We start from the raw sequence: 19,552 nt of genomic DNA on the forward strand, positions 1-19,552 counted from the left end.
TTAAATGTGCACCCAAAGCTCTTCTGTTCCTGACAGCATGCAGACAGTATTCATAGCCTGTGTGCTGCAAAACAGGAACTGTTCTTGCTGCTGCAGAAACTCGAAATACATCTAGACTTCTTGTGACAAGTTGGAGAGCTTAGCGGTGACATCATTTGCTAACAATAGATGCACTTAAAATTAATGACCGTCTCCACATCCCCTGGCGCTTTAATTTAAAACACACTCAGCAGCGCAGATAGTATTACTCTGACTACAAGTCACAGGATTATGAACTACATGTTCCCGAGAAGCAGGCAGGGAGAGGGTTCTACCTCCTGAGCCAGAGGAAAAATGATTAAGTGAGCCTGACAAAACAAGGTCGTGGGGGAATCAGAAGTGGCTCACGGCGGGGTAAATCTGGGACAAAATTGAAACGAATTCTCTGGACAGGAAGGTTGCCCAGAAGTGCCCCTCCACTCCCCTCCACTATGGCAGCCCCTTCAAGGTCTTCCTGCTGTCCACAGCATGATATCCCAACCCCTTGCTTTACAGGGTTCTTCACCAGGGGCTTTCTCTAAACCACAAGTCTTTGGGGAGGGTCGGGGTTTCTGTTTTATTCATCTCCTTGTCTCTAGAGTCTAAGATGTTGGTAGGTGCTTATAAGGACTTGTTTTTTGAATGGGTGAAGCCGTCCAGATTAGAACCATTACAATATCTGATAGAGGTCTTGCATCTAAAAAATCTGTCTATATTTCAAAACCTCTTCAAACTCACTAAGACAACCCATTAAAACATTTTTTTAATAATGTAATCTCTGTGCCCAATGTAGCACTCACATTCACGACCCCCCGGATCAAGAGTTGCATGCTTTTCTGACTGAGCCAGCCGGGCACACCTAAGATAACCCATCTTTAAAAATGGGGAACATGTTTGAATAGCTGTTTCATCAGAGAAGATATACAAATGACTTAGAAGCATGTGAAAAGATGCTCTACCTAATTAGTCATTAGGGAGATGCAAATCAAACCCACAAGGAGGTACCACTTCACACCCACTAGGATGGCTAGCGTCAAAAAGACAATAGCAAGTGTTGGTGTGGATGTGGAGCTATTGAGACGGGTATTTACCGTCTGACCCAGCAATTCCTCTCATTGGTAGATGCTGAATGGAAACACATGTCCACAACAAGACTTGCCCACAAATCCTTACATCAGCTTTAGTCACAGTAGGTAAAAACTGAAAACAATGCAAAAGTCCAACCCCAGGTGACTGAACACACAAATTGAGGTACATCCATACAATGGAATACTGTTCAGCGATAAAAATGAATGAACAACTGAGGCCTCTGGGTGGTGCAGTCGGTTGAGCATCCAACTCTTGGATTTGGCTCAGGTGATGATCTCAGGGTCAGGAGATCGAGTCCCTCAACGAGCTGCATGCTCAGTGACGAGTCTGTGAAGGTTTCTTTCTCCCTCTCCCTCTGCTCCTCCCTGCGCACTCTCTCTCTAATAAATAAATAAATCTTAAAAAAATGGACAACGGACACTCAGACAACATAGATGACTCTCACAAATATAATGTTGACTGAGAGAGCCACTTGGACTCCATTTACATGAAGTTCTAGAATAGGCAAAATGGATCAATAGTTCAGAAAGCATATCAGTTGTTGTCTGGAGCTGCAGATGGGGAGGGGACCACTGTCAAAGGGACCTGAGGACACCTTCTGGATGGTAGGAATGTTCTAAATCATGATTAGAGTGGTGCTTATGTGGGTGTGTTACATTTGTTATACACTTAAAATGGGTATATTTTATTGTAAGTAAATCATACCTCAGTCAACTTGACTTAAAAGAAGAAGTCTGTAGGGAGAGTGCATCTGCATCCCAAGAGAACAAATCTTTCATGAAAGAAACTCAGGTGCTGTGGAGTGTAGGGCAGTATATGTGTGCCATTCATTGATGTCACTGCATAGATTAGTAGCTCATTTGTTTTGATTGCAGAGTAGAACTCCTTGTATGGGGGCTACTGGTGTGTTCATCATTCATTCCCCTATTGCTGAGCATTTATTTTCAGTTTGGGGCGATTATCAGTATTTAGGCCTTCCTGGGGCCTTGTGTTCTGCTCCACCAGATGGGACAGCTCTCTACCCTAAGATCCACAGGCCTGTGAGGCCATCAGCAGATCACCCTTCCAAACCAGTTTCTCCATCCCTCATGACCCGCATTAATCAGCAGAGCTGAGGGGTGAATCCATGATCCTTTCTTCCTTTATTGTCACAAGAGGTACCTTTGTGTTTTGAGAAGAAAGTTCTGGGATTACAGTGAGGTGAGAGGCCATGGAATGGTCTCCCCCACTGCCTTTCTGATTGCCCCCTCCCATTTCGTTTTGAAAATCCAGCACTGGGGCTTGACCTGAGGAGCCACTGGGATAGCATTTGCCAGGAGTGGGAGGAGAATGACTTCCAGCACCAAAGTGGCTAAATAGATTTTGCTGGAAGCAGAAAATGGACCATATTTTCCCTTGCTATTTTGGTTTTGTGAGGCACAAATTCTTTGAAAACAATGAGGATGAAGAAGCACTTCAGACTCAGTCTGTGGTTGGAAACTCTATGAGTAACTGTTCTCCTTAGCAAACCTCCAGGGGGAAAAGCACATATCCAATAAGTGGAGGCCCTATGAAAGAGAAATTCCTCAGCTGGTCTGCATTAAGACATTATTCTGTGGGGCATCTGAGCCCAGCCTTCCTGCCTCCCTGCAGCTTGGGGGCTGGCCAGCACACCAGACCAGAACACAAAAGCAGGGACCCATTTCTGGTATTTGCCTAGACTCAGGGATACCTTGTAACATTCATCATCATTATTATTTTATTTAAGATTTTATTTACTTGAGAGCACAAGTGGAGAGGAAAGGCAGAGGAGGAGGGAGCCTCCTGAGCAGGGAACCCGAGGTGGGACTCGATCCCAGGACCCTGGGATCATGACCTGAGCCGAAGGCAGATACCCAATCCACTGAGCCACCCAGGTGCCCTATTATTCTTTTTATTGAAGTAAAATTCACATAATATAAAATTAACCATGAATCTTTTTTTTTTGAGAGGGAGAGAGGGAGAGAGGGCAAGCATGTGGTGGGGGGAGAGGCAGAGGGAGAGGGAGAGAGAATCTTAAGCAAGGCTCCGTGCTGAGTGCAGAGCCCGATGTGGGGCTTGAACTCATGATCCTGAGATCATGACCTGAGCTGAGATCAAGAGTTGGACACTTAATTGACTGAGCCACCCAGGCGCCCCAAACCACGAACCATTTTATTTTTAAAATTATTTTTTTAAAAGATTTTATTTATTTATTTATTCATGAGACAGAGAGAGAGAGAAAGGCAGAGACACAGGCAGAGGGAGAATCAAGCCCCCTGCAGGGAGCCTGATGCGGGACTTGATCTGGGGACTCAGGGATCACGCCCTGAGCTGAAGGCAGACTGAGCCACCCCAGGTGTCCCTTATTTAGCATTTAAAAAAAGATTTTATTTATTTACTTGGAGAGAGAGCAGAAGCAAGGGGAGCAGCAGAGGGAGAGGGAGAAGCAGGCTCCCCACTAAGCAGGGAGCCCGATGTGGGGCTCGATCCCAGGACCCCAGGATTGTGACCTGAGCTGAAGGCAGATGCTTAACTGACTGAGCCACCCAGGCATAATATTTTTGAGGTTCATCCACCTTGCAGTGTGTATCACTACTTCATTCCCTTATTTCTTTAAATATTTATTTGAGAGAGAGAGAGAGAGAGAGAATGAGCGGGAGGAGCAGGAGAGAATCTCAAGCAGACTTTGTGCTGAGCATGGAGCCTGACTTGAGGCCCCATCTCATGACCCTGAGATCACGACCTGAGCCAAAACCAAGGGTCGGTTGCTTAACTGACTGCACCACTCAGGTGCCCCACTACTTCAGAACAGTATTTTACGTTATGGAGAGATCACATTTTGTTTATTCATTCATCGGTTGATGGACATTTGTTTCCCTCTTTGGGCTATTGTGAATAATGCTGCTGTGAACATTCATGCACAAGTATTTATTAGAACACCTACTTTTTTTTAAAAGATTTTATTTATTCATGAGAGACAGAGAGGCAGAGACACAGGCAGAGGGAGAAGCAGGCTCCATGCAGGGAGCCCGATGTGGGACTCGATGCCGGGACTCCAGGATCACGCCCTGCGCTGAAGACAGGCACTCAACCACTGAGCCAACCCAGCGTCCCAGAACACCTACTTTCGATACCTTTGGGTATATACCTAGGAGTGGAATTGCTGGGGCATATGGTAATTCTAGTTTACACCTTGTAATGTTTTATACCACGTGGATAAATCCCATGTTTATAAAGTTGGTCCACCTCGACTGTTGGTTTTTGACTTGGGCTGTGTATTGGAATCATCTGTGGAGTATGATGCTTGGTTCCAGCCCCTGAAGGTTCGGATTTAATTGGAGTAGTGTCCGGTGGAAGCATTGTGAGTGGCTCGGAAGCTCCTCTGGTGATGCTAATGTGCAGCCTAGGTAGAGAACCATTCTAGACTCTTCTTTGCAGTCTACTTGTAATAACTTCACTATTCTCATACTTGGTATCTTTCCACTTTGGGGCAGATCTCCACGTGATCCTTGAAGTATTCGTCTCGGTGAGATTTAATCCTGTGACAACAGTGCCTCATGGAGCCTGCTTTAGCTTTATCCCATGCTTTCACAGCTTTTTCAGGCTTTACAACTCATCCATTCCTTATAATAGTCTGCCTGTTATAGATGAGGAGACTGAGGTGCAGAAAGCTTGGCTGAGGTTAAAGCAAAACAAAACACCCAGAAAAGGAGTATGAGAGCAGGGATGAAAGGCAGTGTCATCAGAGTTTATGAGCGAACTAGAGAGGCCATGCCATCAGGATGAGTGTTTCCAAACTGAATGCTCTGGAAAGCCCCGCATGTGTATCCCCAAACTGTGACAGAGGCTGGCTGAACAGAGGCCAGTCCTGAGCCCGGGCCAGGTTGGCTGAATTTCCCATCTTCCTCTCCCAACCATAGGCTGGGAATAAAAGCACTGAAGCCTTTTCAGATTTCCACATGGATCCTTCTCGAAAATCCTGGTGTGTGAACAGAAATTGCTAAGCACTGGACCTTCACGTCTCACAAACTGAGATCTTTATTTTAATTTGGTAAATGTTTTTCTGGCCAAGGTATCCCCATGGAATTTGGCTCTGGACAGCTGAGAGTGGTTTTTGGAATAATCACTGCTGATTCCAGGAGAGGCCCCTTTTCATTTGTGTTTGGAAAAATCAGGGAGGGCCTAAACAAAATTTTTTAAGATTATTTACTTATTTATTTGAGAGAGAGAGAGAGAGAGAGAGCCAGCAAGCACAAGCAGGGGGAGCAGGAGGGAGAAGGAGAAGCAGGCTCCCTGCTGAGCAGGAAGCCCAATGAGGGTTCATCCCAGGATCCTGAGATCATGACCTAAGTGAAGGCGGACGCTTACCCCACTGAGCCACCCAGGTGCCCCTAAACAAGTGTTGATTACATATTGTATATATTGTGGCAAAGAATAACAAGGAGCTTCCTTTTGGCTTGGGCGCACTGCCTGGTCCTGAATTTGAGTAGCTTTCTCTTTTAAGGTGGAGAGTTCATGAGATTCTTGGGGAAAGGGGGAGTGGCCAGAAGGAGGAGATGGTCCGAAAGAGATTAAGGGGACCTGTTTCACTTGGGATGGTGCTTAGGACTCTTGTTGCAAAGCACAGTAAGGTACTGTTGAAGCCAAGAAAGGGTTTATTCAGGGATGTGAAATGTTCCCAGTATTCCTGGTTGGAGGCCCACTGCCCGGAGCAATGCCTAAACCAGGGATCAGGGCAGTTCCAGCAATGGCCCTGAGGCCACCATCACTGATGGACACACCTGGCAGCTCATGGACATCAAGCTGGGTATTGGGTGCCAGAAATTCCACCCCAGGGGCCTGAAAGCCAGATGCCTCTGCCACCATCCTGGCCAGAAAATGGTTTCTCCCTGGCATGCACTTCTGAATCCAAGTGTCCCTGGCGGGTATCTGATCGACAAAGCTAGGTCATGTGCCTGGGCCCTAACTGCAAGGGACGTTAGGAAAGAGAATTTCTGGCTTCTATCTTGAGGAGGCAGGACTTATAGGAAATTCCCCAAGTGTAGAAAGAGTACTTAAAAGGTGCTGGGTAGCCAGAAAAGGTATCAAATGCCCCCACTATCAGAGATGATTTGGTCACAAGGAACAGAAGTCCACTTGTCCACGCAGATGGTTTGAGTGGGTTTCTAAATGGAAATAGGGAAATGTCATAGACACAGCTGTAGCAGGGCCTTCTGGGAACTAGAGAGCTGGCTAGCAACTTCCCATTCTGTTTTTTTTTTTTTTTCAACTTCCCATTCTTCTTGATCTCCGTCTCTGTGATCCTCACGTTGGGTTTTGTCCTCTGTCCACAGACCAGCTTCCTCACCTTGCCTTAATTTGTTGTTGTTGTTTTTTAAAGATTATATTTATTTGTTCATGAGAGACACACAGAGAGAGGCAGAGACATAGGCAGAAGAAGAAGTGGGCTCCCTGCAGGGATCCCAAAGCAGGACTCGATCCCAGGACCCCGGGATCACACCCTGAGCCAAAGGCAGTTGCTCAACCACTGAGCCACCCAGGTACCCCTCTCACCTTGCCTTTGACTCCTGCTCCCTTACAACTCTGACCTGCACATGGCTCTGGTACAAACCCTACCCCCAGTGCTGTACTGGTTGATGCTCACACGATCTCACTGCCCATTCCATGTTCACGGTGAGTGTGGGGGTGGCGGCTGTTGAATGAATCGCATTGGCTCTACTTAGGTCAAATGTTTATCCACAGTCCAAACAGCTGGGTCTGGGAGGAGGCAGCAGAGGCCCGTGGGGCTCTGACTGGGGTATTTTTTTCTTAGAGGTGGTGGTTGGCAACAGCTGCTGTCCAACCACAGAAAATGAGAGCCAGAAGGGCCCCCAAAGGGCAGGAAGTACAGACCCTTCAGTTTACAGTTAAAGAGACGGAAGCTCAGAGAGACTAGATGTGTCGCGCGGGGGATAGGACAGGATAATGGAAAGACAAAAATCAGAAGCTGGTGTCATTTAATCACCTTGAACCTCAGTTTCCTCCTTCACAAGAAGAAGAGAATAATACCTTGCAGATTGTCATATTAAATGAAAAAAAAATGTAGCAAGCTTAGCTTTGAGCAAACACTAATTAAAAGTGGGTAGTTATAAGAGCAAAAGAAACCCATAAACTTTGATTAATTTGAATGCATGATACATGCTCCTATCACCCAGATAACATTCCTAAACTATATCTTGTAGATATTTGCTGACTTACAGGGTGGAGTCCATCTGCAAGCCTTGTTCTGTTGAGCTCCCAGAGCAACTGCCAGCAGCTCTGTTCTGGGGCTGCATAGAAGTATAATCCTATAGTATGTACTCTTTTGTGTCAAGTTTGTTTGGCTCAACATGATGTTTTTTTGTTGTTTGTATCAATAGTTTATTCCTTTTTAGTTCTCTACTGTTGAGTAATTTCTAATTTTTATCTATTATGAATAAGCCACTATGAGCATTCTTGTACATGTGGACCTATCTTTTGTTTCTCTTGGGTAAATACCTAGGAGTGGAATTGCTGAGTCATAGGGTAGACATATGTTTAGCTTTAATAGACACTGCCAAAGTTTTGCAAACTTATTGAACTATTTTCTACTCCCACCAACAATGTAAGAGAATCCAGTTGGTCTATATCTCTGCCAACATTTGGAATTGTCAGTCTTTTGAACTATAGCCATTCTAGTGGGTGTTTAGGGAAATCTCATTGTGGTTTTAATTGGCAATTCCCTAATGGCCAATGATGTCATTGAGCACCTTTTTATGTGCTTAATGGCTGCTTAATATATTCTTTTGTGAAGTGTTCAAGTCCTTTTTTTTTAAAGATTTTATTTATTTATTCATGAGATACACACACAGAGAGAGAGAGAGGCAGAGACACAGGCAGAGGGAGAAGCAGGCTCCATGCAGGGAGCCCAATGTGGGACTCGATCCCAGGACTCCAGGATCATGCCCTGGGCCAAAGGCAGGCTCTAAACCGCTGAGCCACCCAGGGATCCCCAGTGTTCAAGTCTTTTACCGATTTTTATTTAGTTGTCTTTTCGTTATTCGTTTCTAGTTGTTTCTTTTTTCTTTTTTTTAGGACTTTATTTATTCATGAGAGCCACAGAGAGAGAGAGGCATAGACATAGAGGGAGAGAAGCAAGCTCCATGCAGGGAACCCGATGTGGGACTTGTTCCTGGGACCCCAGGATCATACCCTGGGCTGAAGGCAGGCGCTAAACCGCTAAGCCACCCAGGCGTCCCCATTTCTAGTTGTTTTTATATTCTGTATGTAAGTCATATACACATATATGTGTATTACTTATGTAATGTGTATTACACATGACTTTTTAAAATATTTATTTTTTAAAGATTTTATGTATTTATTCATGAGTGACATAGAAAGAGAGAGGCAGAGACACAGGCAGAGGGAGAAGCAGGCTCCATGCAGGGAGCCTGATGTGGGACTCCATCCTGGAACTCTGGGATCACACCCTGAGCCAAAGGCAGACGCTCGACCACTGAGCCAACCAGGAGTCCCAATAGGATGCAATTCTAATTTGCATTTCCCTAACAACTAATGATGTTGACCATATCTTTATATGTTTATTTGCCTTCTGTATATCTTTTTTTGGTCAAGTGTTTCTTCACATATTTTACCCATTTATTAATTAAGTTGTTTGTTTTCTTATTGAGTTTTGAGAGTTCTTTATATATTTTGGATACAAGTCCTTTATGAGATATATACAGAGAAAATATACAGCAATTTTCTCCCAGTCTGTGGCCTGTCTTTTCATTCTCTCTTTTTAAAAGATTTATTTATTTTAAAAAGAGAGAGAGCGAGCATGTACGTGCATGCTTGAGTGAGTAGGGGAAAAGGATGAAAGAGTCCTGATTCTCTGAGTGTGGAGCTCAATGCAAAGCTTGATCCCAGGACCCTGACCCGGGCTCAAATCAAGAGTTGGATGCTTAACCAACTGAGCCACCCTGGCACCTCTCTTTTCATTCTTTTAACAGTGTCTTTCAAAGAGCAGACTTTTTGTCTTTTTTAAAAAAATTTATTATTTTTTTATTGAAGTTTGATTTGCCAACATATAGTATACCACCCAGTGCTCATCCCATCAAGTGCCCTCCTCAGTGCCTGTCACCCAGTTACCCCCTCCCCTTCCACAACCCTTTGTTTCTTATATTCCTTGTATGAGTGAAACCATATGATGTTTGTCCTTCTCTGATTGACTTACTTCACTCAGCATAATACCCTCCAGTTCTATCCACGTTGAAGCAAATTGTGGGTATTTGTCCTTTCTAAAAGTTTTTAAAAATTTTTTATTTAGTTATTCATGAGAGACACAGAAAGGGAGAGAGGCAGAGACACAGGCAGAGGGAGAACCAGGTTCCTTGCAGGGAGCCCGATGTGTGACTCGATCCTGGGACTCCAGGATCATGCCCTGAGCCAAAGTCAGACACTCAACCGCTGAGCCACTGAGGCGTCCCAGTATTTGTCCTTTCTAATGGCTGAGTAATATTCCATTGTATGTATATAGACCACATCTTCTTTATCCATTCATCTGTCGAAGGACATTGAGGCTCCTTCCACAGTTTGGCTACTGTGGACCTTGCTGCTATAAACATTGGGGTGCAGGTGTCCCGGCATTTCACTACATCTGTGTCTTTGGGATAAATACCTAGTAATGCAATTGCTGGGTCATAGCATAGCAAAAAGCAGACTTTTTTTTTTATTTTGATAAAGTCCAAGTTGTTACTTTCTTCTTTTATGTTTTTTTCTTTTTGGTTCTAAGAAGTCTTTGCTTACCACTAGGTCACAAAAGATACTCTCTTGTCTTCAAGAAGCTTTATAGTTCTAGCTTTTTCATTTAGGTCTCTGGTCCACCTAAAATGAATTTTTGTGTATAGTGTAAGATAGATGTCAAGAATCTTTTTTTTTATTTTCTAGGGATTGCAATATGCATCTTTAATTTATCACAGTCTGCCATTAATTAATTCATGTATAATGTAAGATCCTTATAAGAGTACAGTTTACCTCCCTTCTTATCCTTTATGCTGTTGTTGTCATATCTGTTAGTTACATATGTTAAAACCTCCACAATGCATTGTTATTTTGGCTTTAAACAGTCACTTACCTGTTAAGCAATTAAGGTAAGAAAAGAGTAGTCTTTTATATTTAGTGACATATTTACCATTTCCGTTGCTCTTCATTCCTTTCCGTAGACCTGATTTTCATCTAGTTATCATTCCTTCAGGCTAAAGAATGTCTTCATTTCTTGTCATGTGGAAGATCTGCTAGAGATGAATTTTCTCATATTTTTTACCCTGAAATAAATAAAATAGATAACTATTTTATTTCATTTCTAAAGATATTTTCATTGGATATAGAATTCTAGGTTGCCAGATTTGCTCTTTCCCCAGCACTTTATTTATTTTTATTTTTATTTTTATTTTTATTTTTATTTAAGTAATCTCCACACCCAATATGGGGCATGAACTCACGACCCCGAGATCAAACCACGTACTCTACCCACTGAGCCAGCTAGGCACCCCTTTTCCAGTACTTTAAAATAGATAATTCTTGGGGTACCTGGCTGCTCACTTGGTAGAGCATGTGACTCTTGATCTCAGGGTTGTGATTTCAAGCCCTACGTTGGGTGTAGAGTTTACTTAAAATAATTTTTTTTAAGATTTTATTTATTTATTCATGAGAGACACAGAGAGAGAGGCAGAGACATAGGTAGAGGGAGAAGTAGGTTCCCTGTGGGGAGCCCGATGCAGGACTCGATCCTAGGACCCAGGATCATGCCCTGAGCCAAAGGCAGACAGATGCTCAACCACTGAGCCACTGAGCTCAGATGCTGAACCACTGAGCTCAACCACAGATGCTCAATTTTTAAATTAAAAAAATTTTAAAAAAATTTTAAGGTATAACTTATCTTAGGGCCTATGTGCTTTCTGATAAGAAGTCCATCATCATTTTTGTTGTGTACTCTATATAATGTCTTTTTTCTTTGGATGCTTTAAGGAATTTTCTTTCTTTGGTTTTCAACAGTTTGACTATGATACGTCTAAAAGAAGTATATTTGTGTGTATGTGAGATATTAGTTGGGATTTCCTGGGCTTCTTGGTTTTAATCAAATTTTGGAAATTGTCTTCAATTATTTTTCTGCCATATTCTCTCTCTTTTCTCCTCTGGGACTCCAAATACATGCATGTTAGTCTAATTGCTTGGTATTATCCCACAGAGCATTGAAGTTCTAATCATAATTTTTCCAGTCTTTTCTTTCTGTGCTTCTGTAATTTCTATTGACCTCTTTTCAAGTTCATGAAATCTTTTCTTCTGCTGTGTCTAATCTGTTTTTCTTATTCAATGATTATTTTTAATTTCAAATATTATGGGGTGCCTGGGTGGCTCAGTTGGTTGGGTGTCCAACTCTTGATTTCAGATCAGGTTGTGATCTCAGGGTTGTGGGATGGAGCCCTGCATTGGGCTCTGTGCTTGGCAGGGAGTCTGCTTGAGAATTCTCTCTCTCTTTTTCTCTCTCCTTATCCCCTTCCCCACTGTGCTGTCTCTAAAATAAATAAATGAATCTTAAAAAACTTCAAATATGTATTATTTTAGTACTAAGATTCCCATTGGGCTCATTTTTAGTTTTCATCTCTTCTAAAATTCAAATTCCCTATATCTTCACCCATTATATCCATATTTTCCTGTAAATTTCTTAACATATTTATAATTAATCCTTGTTTGGTAATTCCAACATCTGGGCAGTCTTTGGGTCTACTTCTGCTAACTACTTCTTTTTTCCTTTTGGTAAGTGTAATGTTTTGCTACTTTACTATCTAGTATTATTTGTATACAAGATGTGAGAGATAGTAGTTAAAAAGAATTCTAGATTCTGTATCTTCCTTTGAAGAGTATTGAGTTTTGTATGGCATTCACTTTACTGGCAGGTCACCTTCATACTGGGGAGGCTTAGTTTTAGGCTTTGTTACAGTAGGCCTAGTTCAGTTTTGCCCTTTGTCCTGGGAAATGGTCTTCACTCCTAAGGTGTGGCCCTCTGGGGTTTCAGTGGAAAGCCTGAGGTATTTTACAAGCCCTTCTAACTTGGTGGACCTTGAACTCTTAATCTGTCTCCCATTACTGGGAAATTGTTGAAATCTTGGTGTTTCAGTTCTTGGCTCTTTGGAGTCACCCCACATATATGCACTTTAGGACTCAAATAAGGATATAAGGAGAGTATGTATGCCAATTTTGTGGCTCCTTCTTTTCCATGTTTTTCCTCCTCAATTTCCAGCCACCGTGGCAGCTATAATACTCTGACTTCTAAATTGTCAGCCTGATAAGACTCTTGCTTTCTGCTTGAGCTCATTTCCTGTCTGCAGAGGGAACTTGGAAATGCCCTAAGAGGAAAAGCCAGTTTTCTTTTCATTTTCATTTTTAAAATTTATTTTAAAAATTCCAGTATAGTTAACACACAGTGTTATTCAGGTATAAGGAAAAGTCAGATAAATGTGGCTTCATCTAGTTTGCCTCTCTTAGTTTTTTTTAATTAATTTTTTTAGAAGGGGGGGTAGAGGGAGCGGGGGATAGAGAATCTTAAGCAAGCTCCATACCCCAGCACAGAGCCTGACACGGGGGCTCAATCTCACAGCTCTGAGATCATGACCTGAGCTAAAATTAAAAAATCAAGAGGTAGACGCTTAACCACCCGAGCCACCCAGGCACCCTAGCTTCTCTTCTCTTAAGGGTTGTATCTACTCTGGTTGCCTGTTTAGGTTGCTCTCCAGTGCCTTCAAACACTTTTTCTTTAAATATTTTTTCAGAGTTTACACTAGCTATCAGCAGGAATGTTAGTCTGATACAAGCTACTCTGCCATTATTACAAGCAGAACTCACCCAAATATGTTATTATTTTGTAAAAATAATGTTTTAGTGTCCTGCTTTTCTGAATCATTAGGCATGTACATAGTCTTCATATTGGGTAAACCAATACTGGATTTTGGTTGTCTGTTCTGAGAATTTACTTGATTTAACTTAAATTTCATTAAGCAATCCAGTTAAGTAGTAATTCCTAATGGCTATTAAAGTTTCAGAGGTTGAAAATAGGTCTCTAGGGGCACCTGGGTGGCTCAGTGGTTAAGCATCTGCCTTTGGCTCAGGTTGTGGTCCCAGAGTCCTGGGATTGAGTCCCACATCAGGCTCCCTGCATGGAGCCTGCTTCTCCCTCTGCCTGTGTCTCTGCCTCTCTCTCTCTGTGTCTCTCATGAATAAATAAGTAAAATCTTAAAAAAAAAAAAAAGAAAATAGGTCTCTAATAGTGGCAACATCTTGAGTGTTTAACATTTAAAATAAATCTTAATCTATTTTCTGAAATAAGGAATACCTTCACATGGTTCAACATTTAAAAGACAAAGAGGATACAAAATTAAAAGCTTCATTCCCACCCCTGTTGCATGTATTTTAGAAAAATTGGCAGCTCCATTTTATTGACTAATCCCTGTCATAAACCTTGGAATTCCTTGATAAAGAGGTTTTTTAAAAATGTTTTTTGTGTTTGTTTTAATAAATGACATCCTCCAGGAGGAATCATTACAGAGGAAAGCATTGATTCCATTTAATTTTGCAAACATTTTGTGTGCCCAGAACAATGTGAGCTATTGTGAAGTAGAAACATGAGTCATGTGGTTGAGAGTGCACTTCTCTTAATTAGAAAGAAGAGAGTAGAATGAAAGACTATTTGTAAGGAAATCTGATGCCTTCTACTTGACCTAGTTGGAAGAGTTGATAGAAAAAGGTCCCACCCTTGTCCAGCTGATGCCTGGAGTTAAGGTTATATCTTTGGCTCTGTCTCTCTAAAAGGGTGTCTCTCTAGCCCAACCGCTGCCCTGTTTACAGTTAAGCTCAGCACAGGGTGCAAGAACCTTTCTGGAAGCTACGCATCTAGTTTACGCATCTAGTTTACAGTTCTTAGGAAGAGGGAAGAGCCAAGTCAAGCCTCTGTAACATCAGAATGTTGAACTAGCTACAGTTCACAACAGAAGGGTTGCTCAAAGGGCTGAGTGTTCTCTGCCAAGTCTGAGAGAGCTGAACCCCTTCCTAGCAGCTGAAAAAACATGGAATGTCCACAACAACTGTACGCAAGACACTGGAAGCAGAACAAAGCCACAGAGGCAGCAGCAAGCATATTCTGCACACTCCTTGTGTGGCCACGCCTTCAGGTTCGGACAAGGGCTTCCACTGGCAAGGCAGGGTAATATGTACACAGTGGGACTGACTGAATGGTAGGTCAGGGATGTTTGCTAGGATTTGGGAGTACTGCTGAGGAGGGCTAGAAATTATGAGTATCAGTGGTCAGGTTTACATGTGGGTACCTTTGTTCCTCTGCAGGAATTTCAGATTGAGCACACTCCACCTGCGAGCTGCTCCTGGCCAGAAAATAAAACTTGTGCATCTTCCATGCTGCCTTTTCTTTTTTTTTTTTTTATTTATTTATTTATTTTTTTTTTTATTTATTTATGATAGTCACAGAGAGAGAGAGAGAGAGAGGCAGAGACACAGGCAGAGGGAGAAGCAGGCTCCATGCACCGGGAGCCCGATGTGGGATTCGATCCCGGGTCTCCAGGATCGCGCCCTGGGCCAAAGGCAGGCGCCAAACCGCTGCGCCACCCAGGGATCCCCCATGCTGCCTTTTCCATTGGAACTCAAGATGGGGCTTGTGACCTCTGGCTACCATTCTGTTTTGCTGCATGTGGCAAGCCTACTGGAGGGCTTTTGAAGTCTTTATCTGATTCTCCATTCAAATACTCAGAACAAAATTAATTTATAAGCACCATTCTTTCCCGTGAGAGCAAGGGCTGGTGGATGATAATTAACTCCACAGTGTCCACAATTATTTTTTTGAGATGTGTAAGAAGGTCATTGTTAGTTTATTTAGAATGCTCCTTATGGCTTAAATTTAGTGATTGTTAAAAAAAAAAAAAAAGATTGACAGGCTTTTCTTTCTTTCCCAACCTCCTGTTTCCTAATTCTTTTTGATGAGGCTTAATTTCCTCAGTGCGTGTGTGTGTGTGTGTGTGTGTGATGTGTGTGTGTTTCAGGAATTGAATTCTTATGGTGGGAGGGACTAGAGCAGCATCAATAAAAATATAACGCATGCCACATATGTTTAAATTTTCTAAGTAGTCCCATTAAAAATGTAAAAAGAAACAGCTGACATTAATTTTAATATTGTAGTTAATCCAAGATATCTAAATACCATTTCAACATGCAATCGATATAAGAACTATTGATAATTTATCCTTTTTTTTTTTTTTTTGTACTAAGTCTTTGGTATTTTACATTCCCAGCACATCTCAATTCTGGTTAGCCACATTCCAAATGGACAGTGGCCACATGTGGCTAGTGAGTACGGTATTGGGCAGTACAGGACTAAAGCACAGGCCACGGTGATGCCCTCCAGGTCCCCCTATGCATGCAATGAACCCTCTAGGCCAAATTCTAGGAGAGCACCAAGTGACATCATAAGCAAGAGAGTGTTTAGAATTGGCTCACATGCCCGAATCCCAGCCGGGGTTTGCCGATGAAGGTAACTGGAAAGCAAAGGGGAGGGCTGCGTGGGTGGGAACCTCCGTGTGCCTTAAGGTCTGGGAGCCGGAAGGAGGCCACTCGGGGGGCGCGCTTATGCAGGAGGTATGGGAACTTGGTGGAGGGCCGAATCCTGCCTCATGGGCAGGTAGGACTTTACTGGGGCGACGCTCAGGCTGACGGTTGTTCCTTCTATTTCTTCCCTCGCCCTTCCCACCTCCCAGCGGTGGTCTTCGGTGCCTGGGCCGAGGAGGCCTGCACGCGCACCTGCCCCACCGCCTGCGCCTGCAGCAGCACGGAGCGCGGCTGCTCTGTGCGCTGTGACCGCGCCGGCCTCCTGCGGGTGCCGGCTGAGTTTCCGTGCGAGGCGGCCTCCATCGACCTGGACCGGAACGGCCTGCGCTTCCTGGGCGAGCGGGCCTTTGGCACGCTGCCGTCGCTACGCCGCCTGTCGCTGCGCCACAACAACCTGTCCTTCATCACGCCCGGCGCCTTCAAGGGCCTGCCACGCCTGGCCGAGCTGCGCCTGGCGCACAACGGCGAGCTGCGCTACCTGCACGCTCGCACCTTCGCCGCTCTCGGCCGCCTCCGCCGCCTCGACCTGGCCTCCTGCCGCCTCTTCACCGTGCCCGAGCGCCTCCTGGCCGAGCTGCCGGCCCTGCGCGAGCTCGCCGCCTTCGACAACCTTTTCCGCCGCGTGCCCGGCGCGCTGCGCGGGCTGGCCAACCTGACGCATGCGCACCTGGAGCACAGCCGCATCGAGGCGGTGGCCTCCAGCTCGCTGCTGGGCATGAGGCGCCTGCGCTCTCTCAGCCTGCAGGCCAACCGCGTCCGCGCGGTGCACGCAGGCGCCTTCCGCGACTGCGGCGCCCTGGAGCACCTGCTGCTTAACGACAACCTGCTGGCCGAGCTGCCCGCCGAAGCCTTTCTAGGCCTGCGCCGCCTGCGCACGCTCAACTTGGGCGGCAACGCGCTGGGGCTCGTGGCGCGCGCCTGGTTCGCCGACATGGCCGAGCTTGAGCTGCTTTACCTGGACCGCAACAGCATCGCCTTCGTGGAGGAGGGCGCCTTCCAGAACCTCTCGGGCCTCCTCGCCCTGCACCTCAATGGCAACCAACTCACTGTGCTGGCCTGGGCCGCCTTCCAGCCTGGCTTCTTCCTGGGCCGCCTCTTTCTCTTCCGCAACCCGTGGCGCTGTGACTGCCGCCTGGAGTGGCTGCGCGACTGGATGGAGAGCTCCGGGCGCGTGGCCGACGTGCCGTGCGCCGCCCCGGGCTCCGTGGCCGGCCTGGACCTCAGCCAGGTGGCCTTCGGGCGCTCTTCCGATGGCCTCTGTGTGGACCCGGAGGAGCTGAACTTCACCGCATCCAGCCCAGGCCCGTCCCCAGAGCCAGCGGCCACCACCGTGAGTAGGTTCAGCAGCCTCCTCTCCAAGCTGCTGGCCCCGAGGGTCCCGGTGGAGGAGGTGGCCAACACCACCGAGGGGCCGCTCGACACCTCCCTGTCCGACAGCCTTCCCTCCAGTGGGCTGGTTGTCTCTGGCCACGACACCCGGTTTCTCCTCAGCTCTGGCTTCCTGCTCAGCGTGGTGTTCGTCCTAAGCATGGACTAACCTTGCCTCACTGGGGTAGCCCAGATGGCCTTGGCCAGTGGGGGAAGGTTTAGCTAACTGGGCTTGAGCGTATTTGTGGTGGGGGGAGAGGGGAACAGGACGGGGGGCAGGTGTTGATGGAAGGGACAGTTTACTTTCAGATATGGCTCTAGGAAGAGGAGAACCCGGGGAAATGCCACGCGGGGGATGGGGTGGAGGTGGGAAGAGGAATGGATTTCCGCTCATGTCACATGAGCATCAATTGGAGAAGACAAGCAAGAGTGAACATGGGCCCTCCCGAGAGAAAATTAGGAATTGGAACCTCCTAGGGCTACAGGGCTCTCCCCCCATCCCTTGCCCCCATCTTCCAGGAAACAGGGACTGCAGTGCCTGAATTAGACTGTGCCAGTTTTCCTGGTGGGACAGCCCATTAAGCCCGGTCCCTTTGTTTTCCACTATAGTTACCCTCCTCCTCCCGCAGGGGAAGGGGACACTAGAGTCCAGGAAGATGGACAGAAGGAGAGAGAAGGGCGATGTGAGAGGAACTTAGACCCAAGGGGTTGGTGGTGGTTCCAGGGGTATGGAATGTGTTAGGAGACATTGAAAATAGAAGTCTCTTTCCCTTACTCTACAGTTATTCGGAGGGGAGGCTTTAGCCACAAAGCAGCTTTAGGGCAGGGAAGGGGGGGAAGAAGGGGGAGGGGGTTTCTATGTACAAAAAAAGTGTGTAAAATCCCAAGATTTAAAAAAAAAGTTAAGTTTCTGTACTGCAGGAATTTTTTTTAGAGTCTTTCATATGCAAACATGGATTGTGAATCTCCATGGAGGCCACAAAATCCTTTTTTCTTAGGTTTTGTGGGAAGTGTTCGGAAGGCAGAAATGCTGTTAGCAGGGCAGGGAGTCTCCAGCCTGGATGATCCTGTTAGATGTGGAAATTATTCTGGGCCGCGCACCTTGGGGCTAATGTCCAGGAGGCAAGGAGGCAGCCAGTAGCTGGGAAGGAGGCCGGAAGAGATTTCCCAGGGTGGGAGTTGGCCAACTGGAAGCCCCCAGGCCTGAGTGGCAAATTCCATATGTCTGCTAAATACTTGTTCAGGCAGTTCTCCACACACAAGTAACGATGACTGCATCTGTCAACATGCTCAAAATCCCTACTTTTAATGTCCCAAATTCCTTTGTCTGTATTTGAAGATGTGGGTTTTCAAAGCCCACATAATTCAGGGTGCACCAAGTTGTCAGGTCTTCATGGTGATAGTACTTCTTCTGTGTCTCTAGGTAATACTAAGTATCAGAAATGTTGCTTCTGAGGGTAGGAGTGTTCAAATAGATTGTGACTATTTGTGGTCAATCAACCCAACGAGTCACAACCAGCATTTAAAAAAACAAGGTAGGGGCACCTCGGTGGCTCAGTGGTTGAGTGTCTGCCCGGGGTCCTGGGATCAAGCCCGCATTACTGCTTCTTCCTCTGCCTATGTCTCTGCCTCTCTCTCTGTGTCTCTCATGAATAAAAAATTAAATCTTTAGAAAAGTAAAATAAAAACAAGATAGAACAGGAAAGTCACAGAGTCTTATGTGTAACAGGTATTGTTATATGAAACTTTAATTTGTATGCATTTGCTCAGATGATATGTGTATGTGTGTATTCTGCATCTGGATCACTGATTACAATTTATATTTTATTGTGGGCTATTGTTAAGAAAGTTTGAAAGTCACTAATCTGGAACATGCATGATTTTTTGGAAATTTATTTTGAAAAGTCTCAAACCTCTAGGAAAGTTGCAAGGATAGGAGAGTGAACACTTTGGCCATTCACCTCAGTTTCCCAGTTGTTATCATTTTACTGTATTTGCCATATGTAGTTTGAGTTAGTTGTAAACATCACAGCCCTTCACCCCTAAGAACCACAGCATGTATTTCCTATCAGGAACGCTATCATTGGTAGGATACTATTATTTAAAATATACTCTGTATTGAAATTTCAACAGTTGTTGCAGTGATTTTTTAGGCAGTCGTTCTTTTTCCTCTGAGTGGGGGAAAAGGTTCCTTGTGTTCGTTTGATCGCAATACTCAAAATTGCAAATCCGCCGATTGACTTTAAGGTTTTAAAATGAATTCGCTCTGCAAATGTCTTACTTTTCAAATGTGAGAACCAGATGAGGTCAGAAATGTTGTTTGTTCAAACCATGTGTTGTGGCTATGGTAACTGAGTAAGGATCACGAGAATCCTGGAGACCAGATCTCTGCGTTCGGGTAACCATGGAAGGC

The 19,552-nt window shown here is 45.0% G+C and overlaps 1 protein-coding gene across 1 annotated transcript; it reads left to right on the forward strand.

The window, feature by feature from the left end:
• The first annotated feature begins 15,442 nt into the window (after window positions 1-15,442).
• Window positions 15,443-19,269, forward strand: LOC111094865 (nyctalopin). The gene has a single exon (XM_038586494.1). The coding sequence runs from the start codon at window positions 15,692-15,694 to the stop codon at window positions 17,306-17,308; it is 1,617 nt and encodes a 538-aa protein (XP_038442422.1). The 5' UTR covers window positions 15,443-15,691; the 3' UTR covers window positions 17,309-19,269.
• Window positions 19,270-19,552: the final 283 nt, after the last annotated feature.

Source organism: Canis lupus, chromosome X, assembly GCF_011100685.1.
Source record: "Canis lupus familiaris isolate Mischka breed German Shepherd chromosome X, alternate assembly UU_Cfam_GSD_1.0, whole genome shotgun sequence".
In the NCBI taxonomy this organism is placed as follows: domain Eukaryota; kingdom Metazoa; phylum Chordata; class Mammalia; order Carnivora; family Canidae; genus Canis; species Canis lupus.

Excerpts from the sequence above, each read along its gene's own strand:
- LOC111094865 (XM_038586494.1), top strand. The coding sequence starts at position 15,692 with ATGAAGGTAACTGGAAAGCAAAGGGGAGGGCTGCGTGGGTGGGAACCT.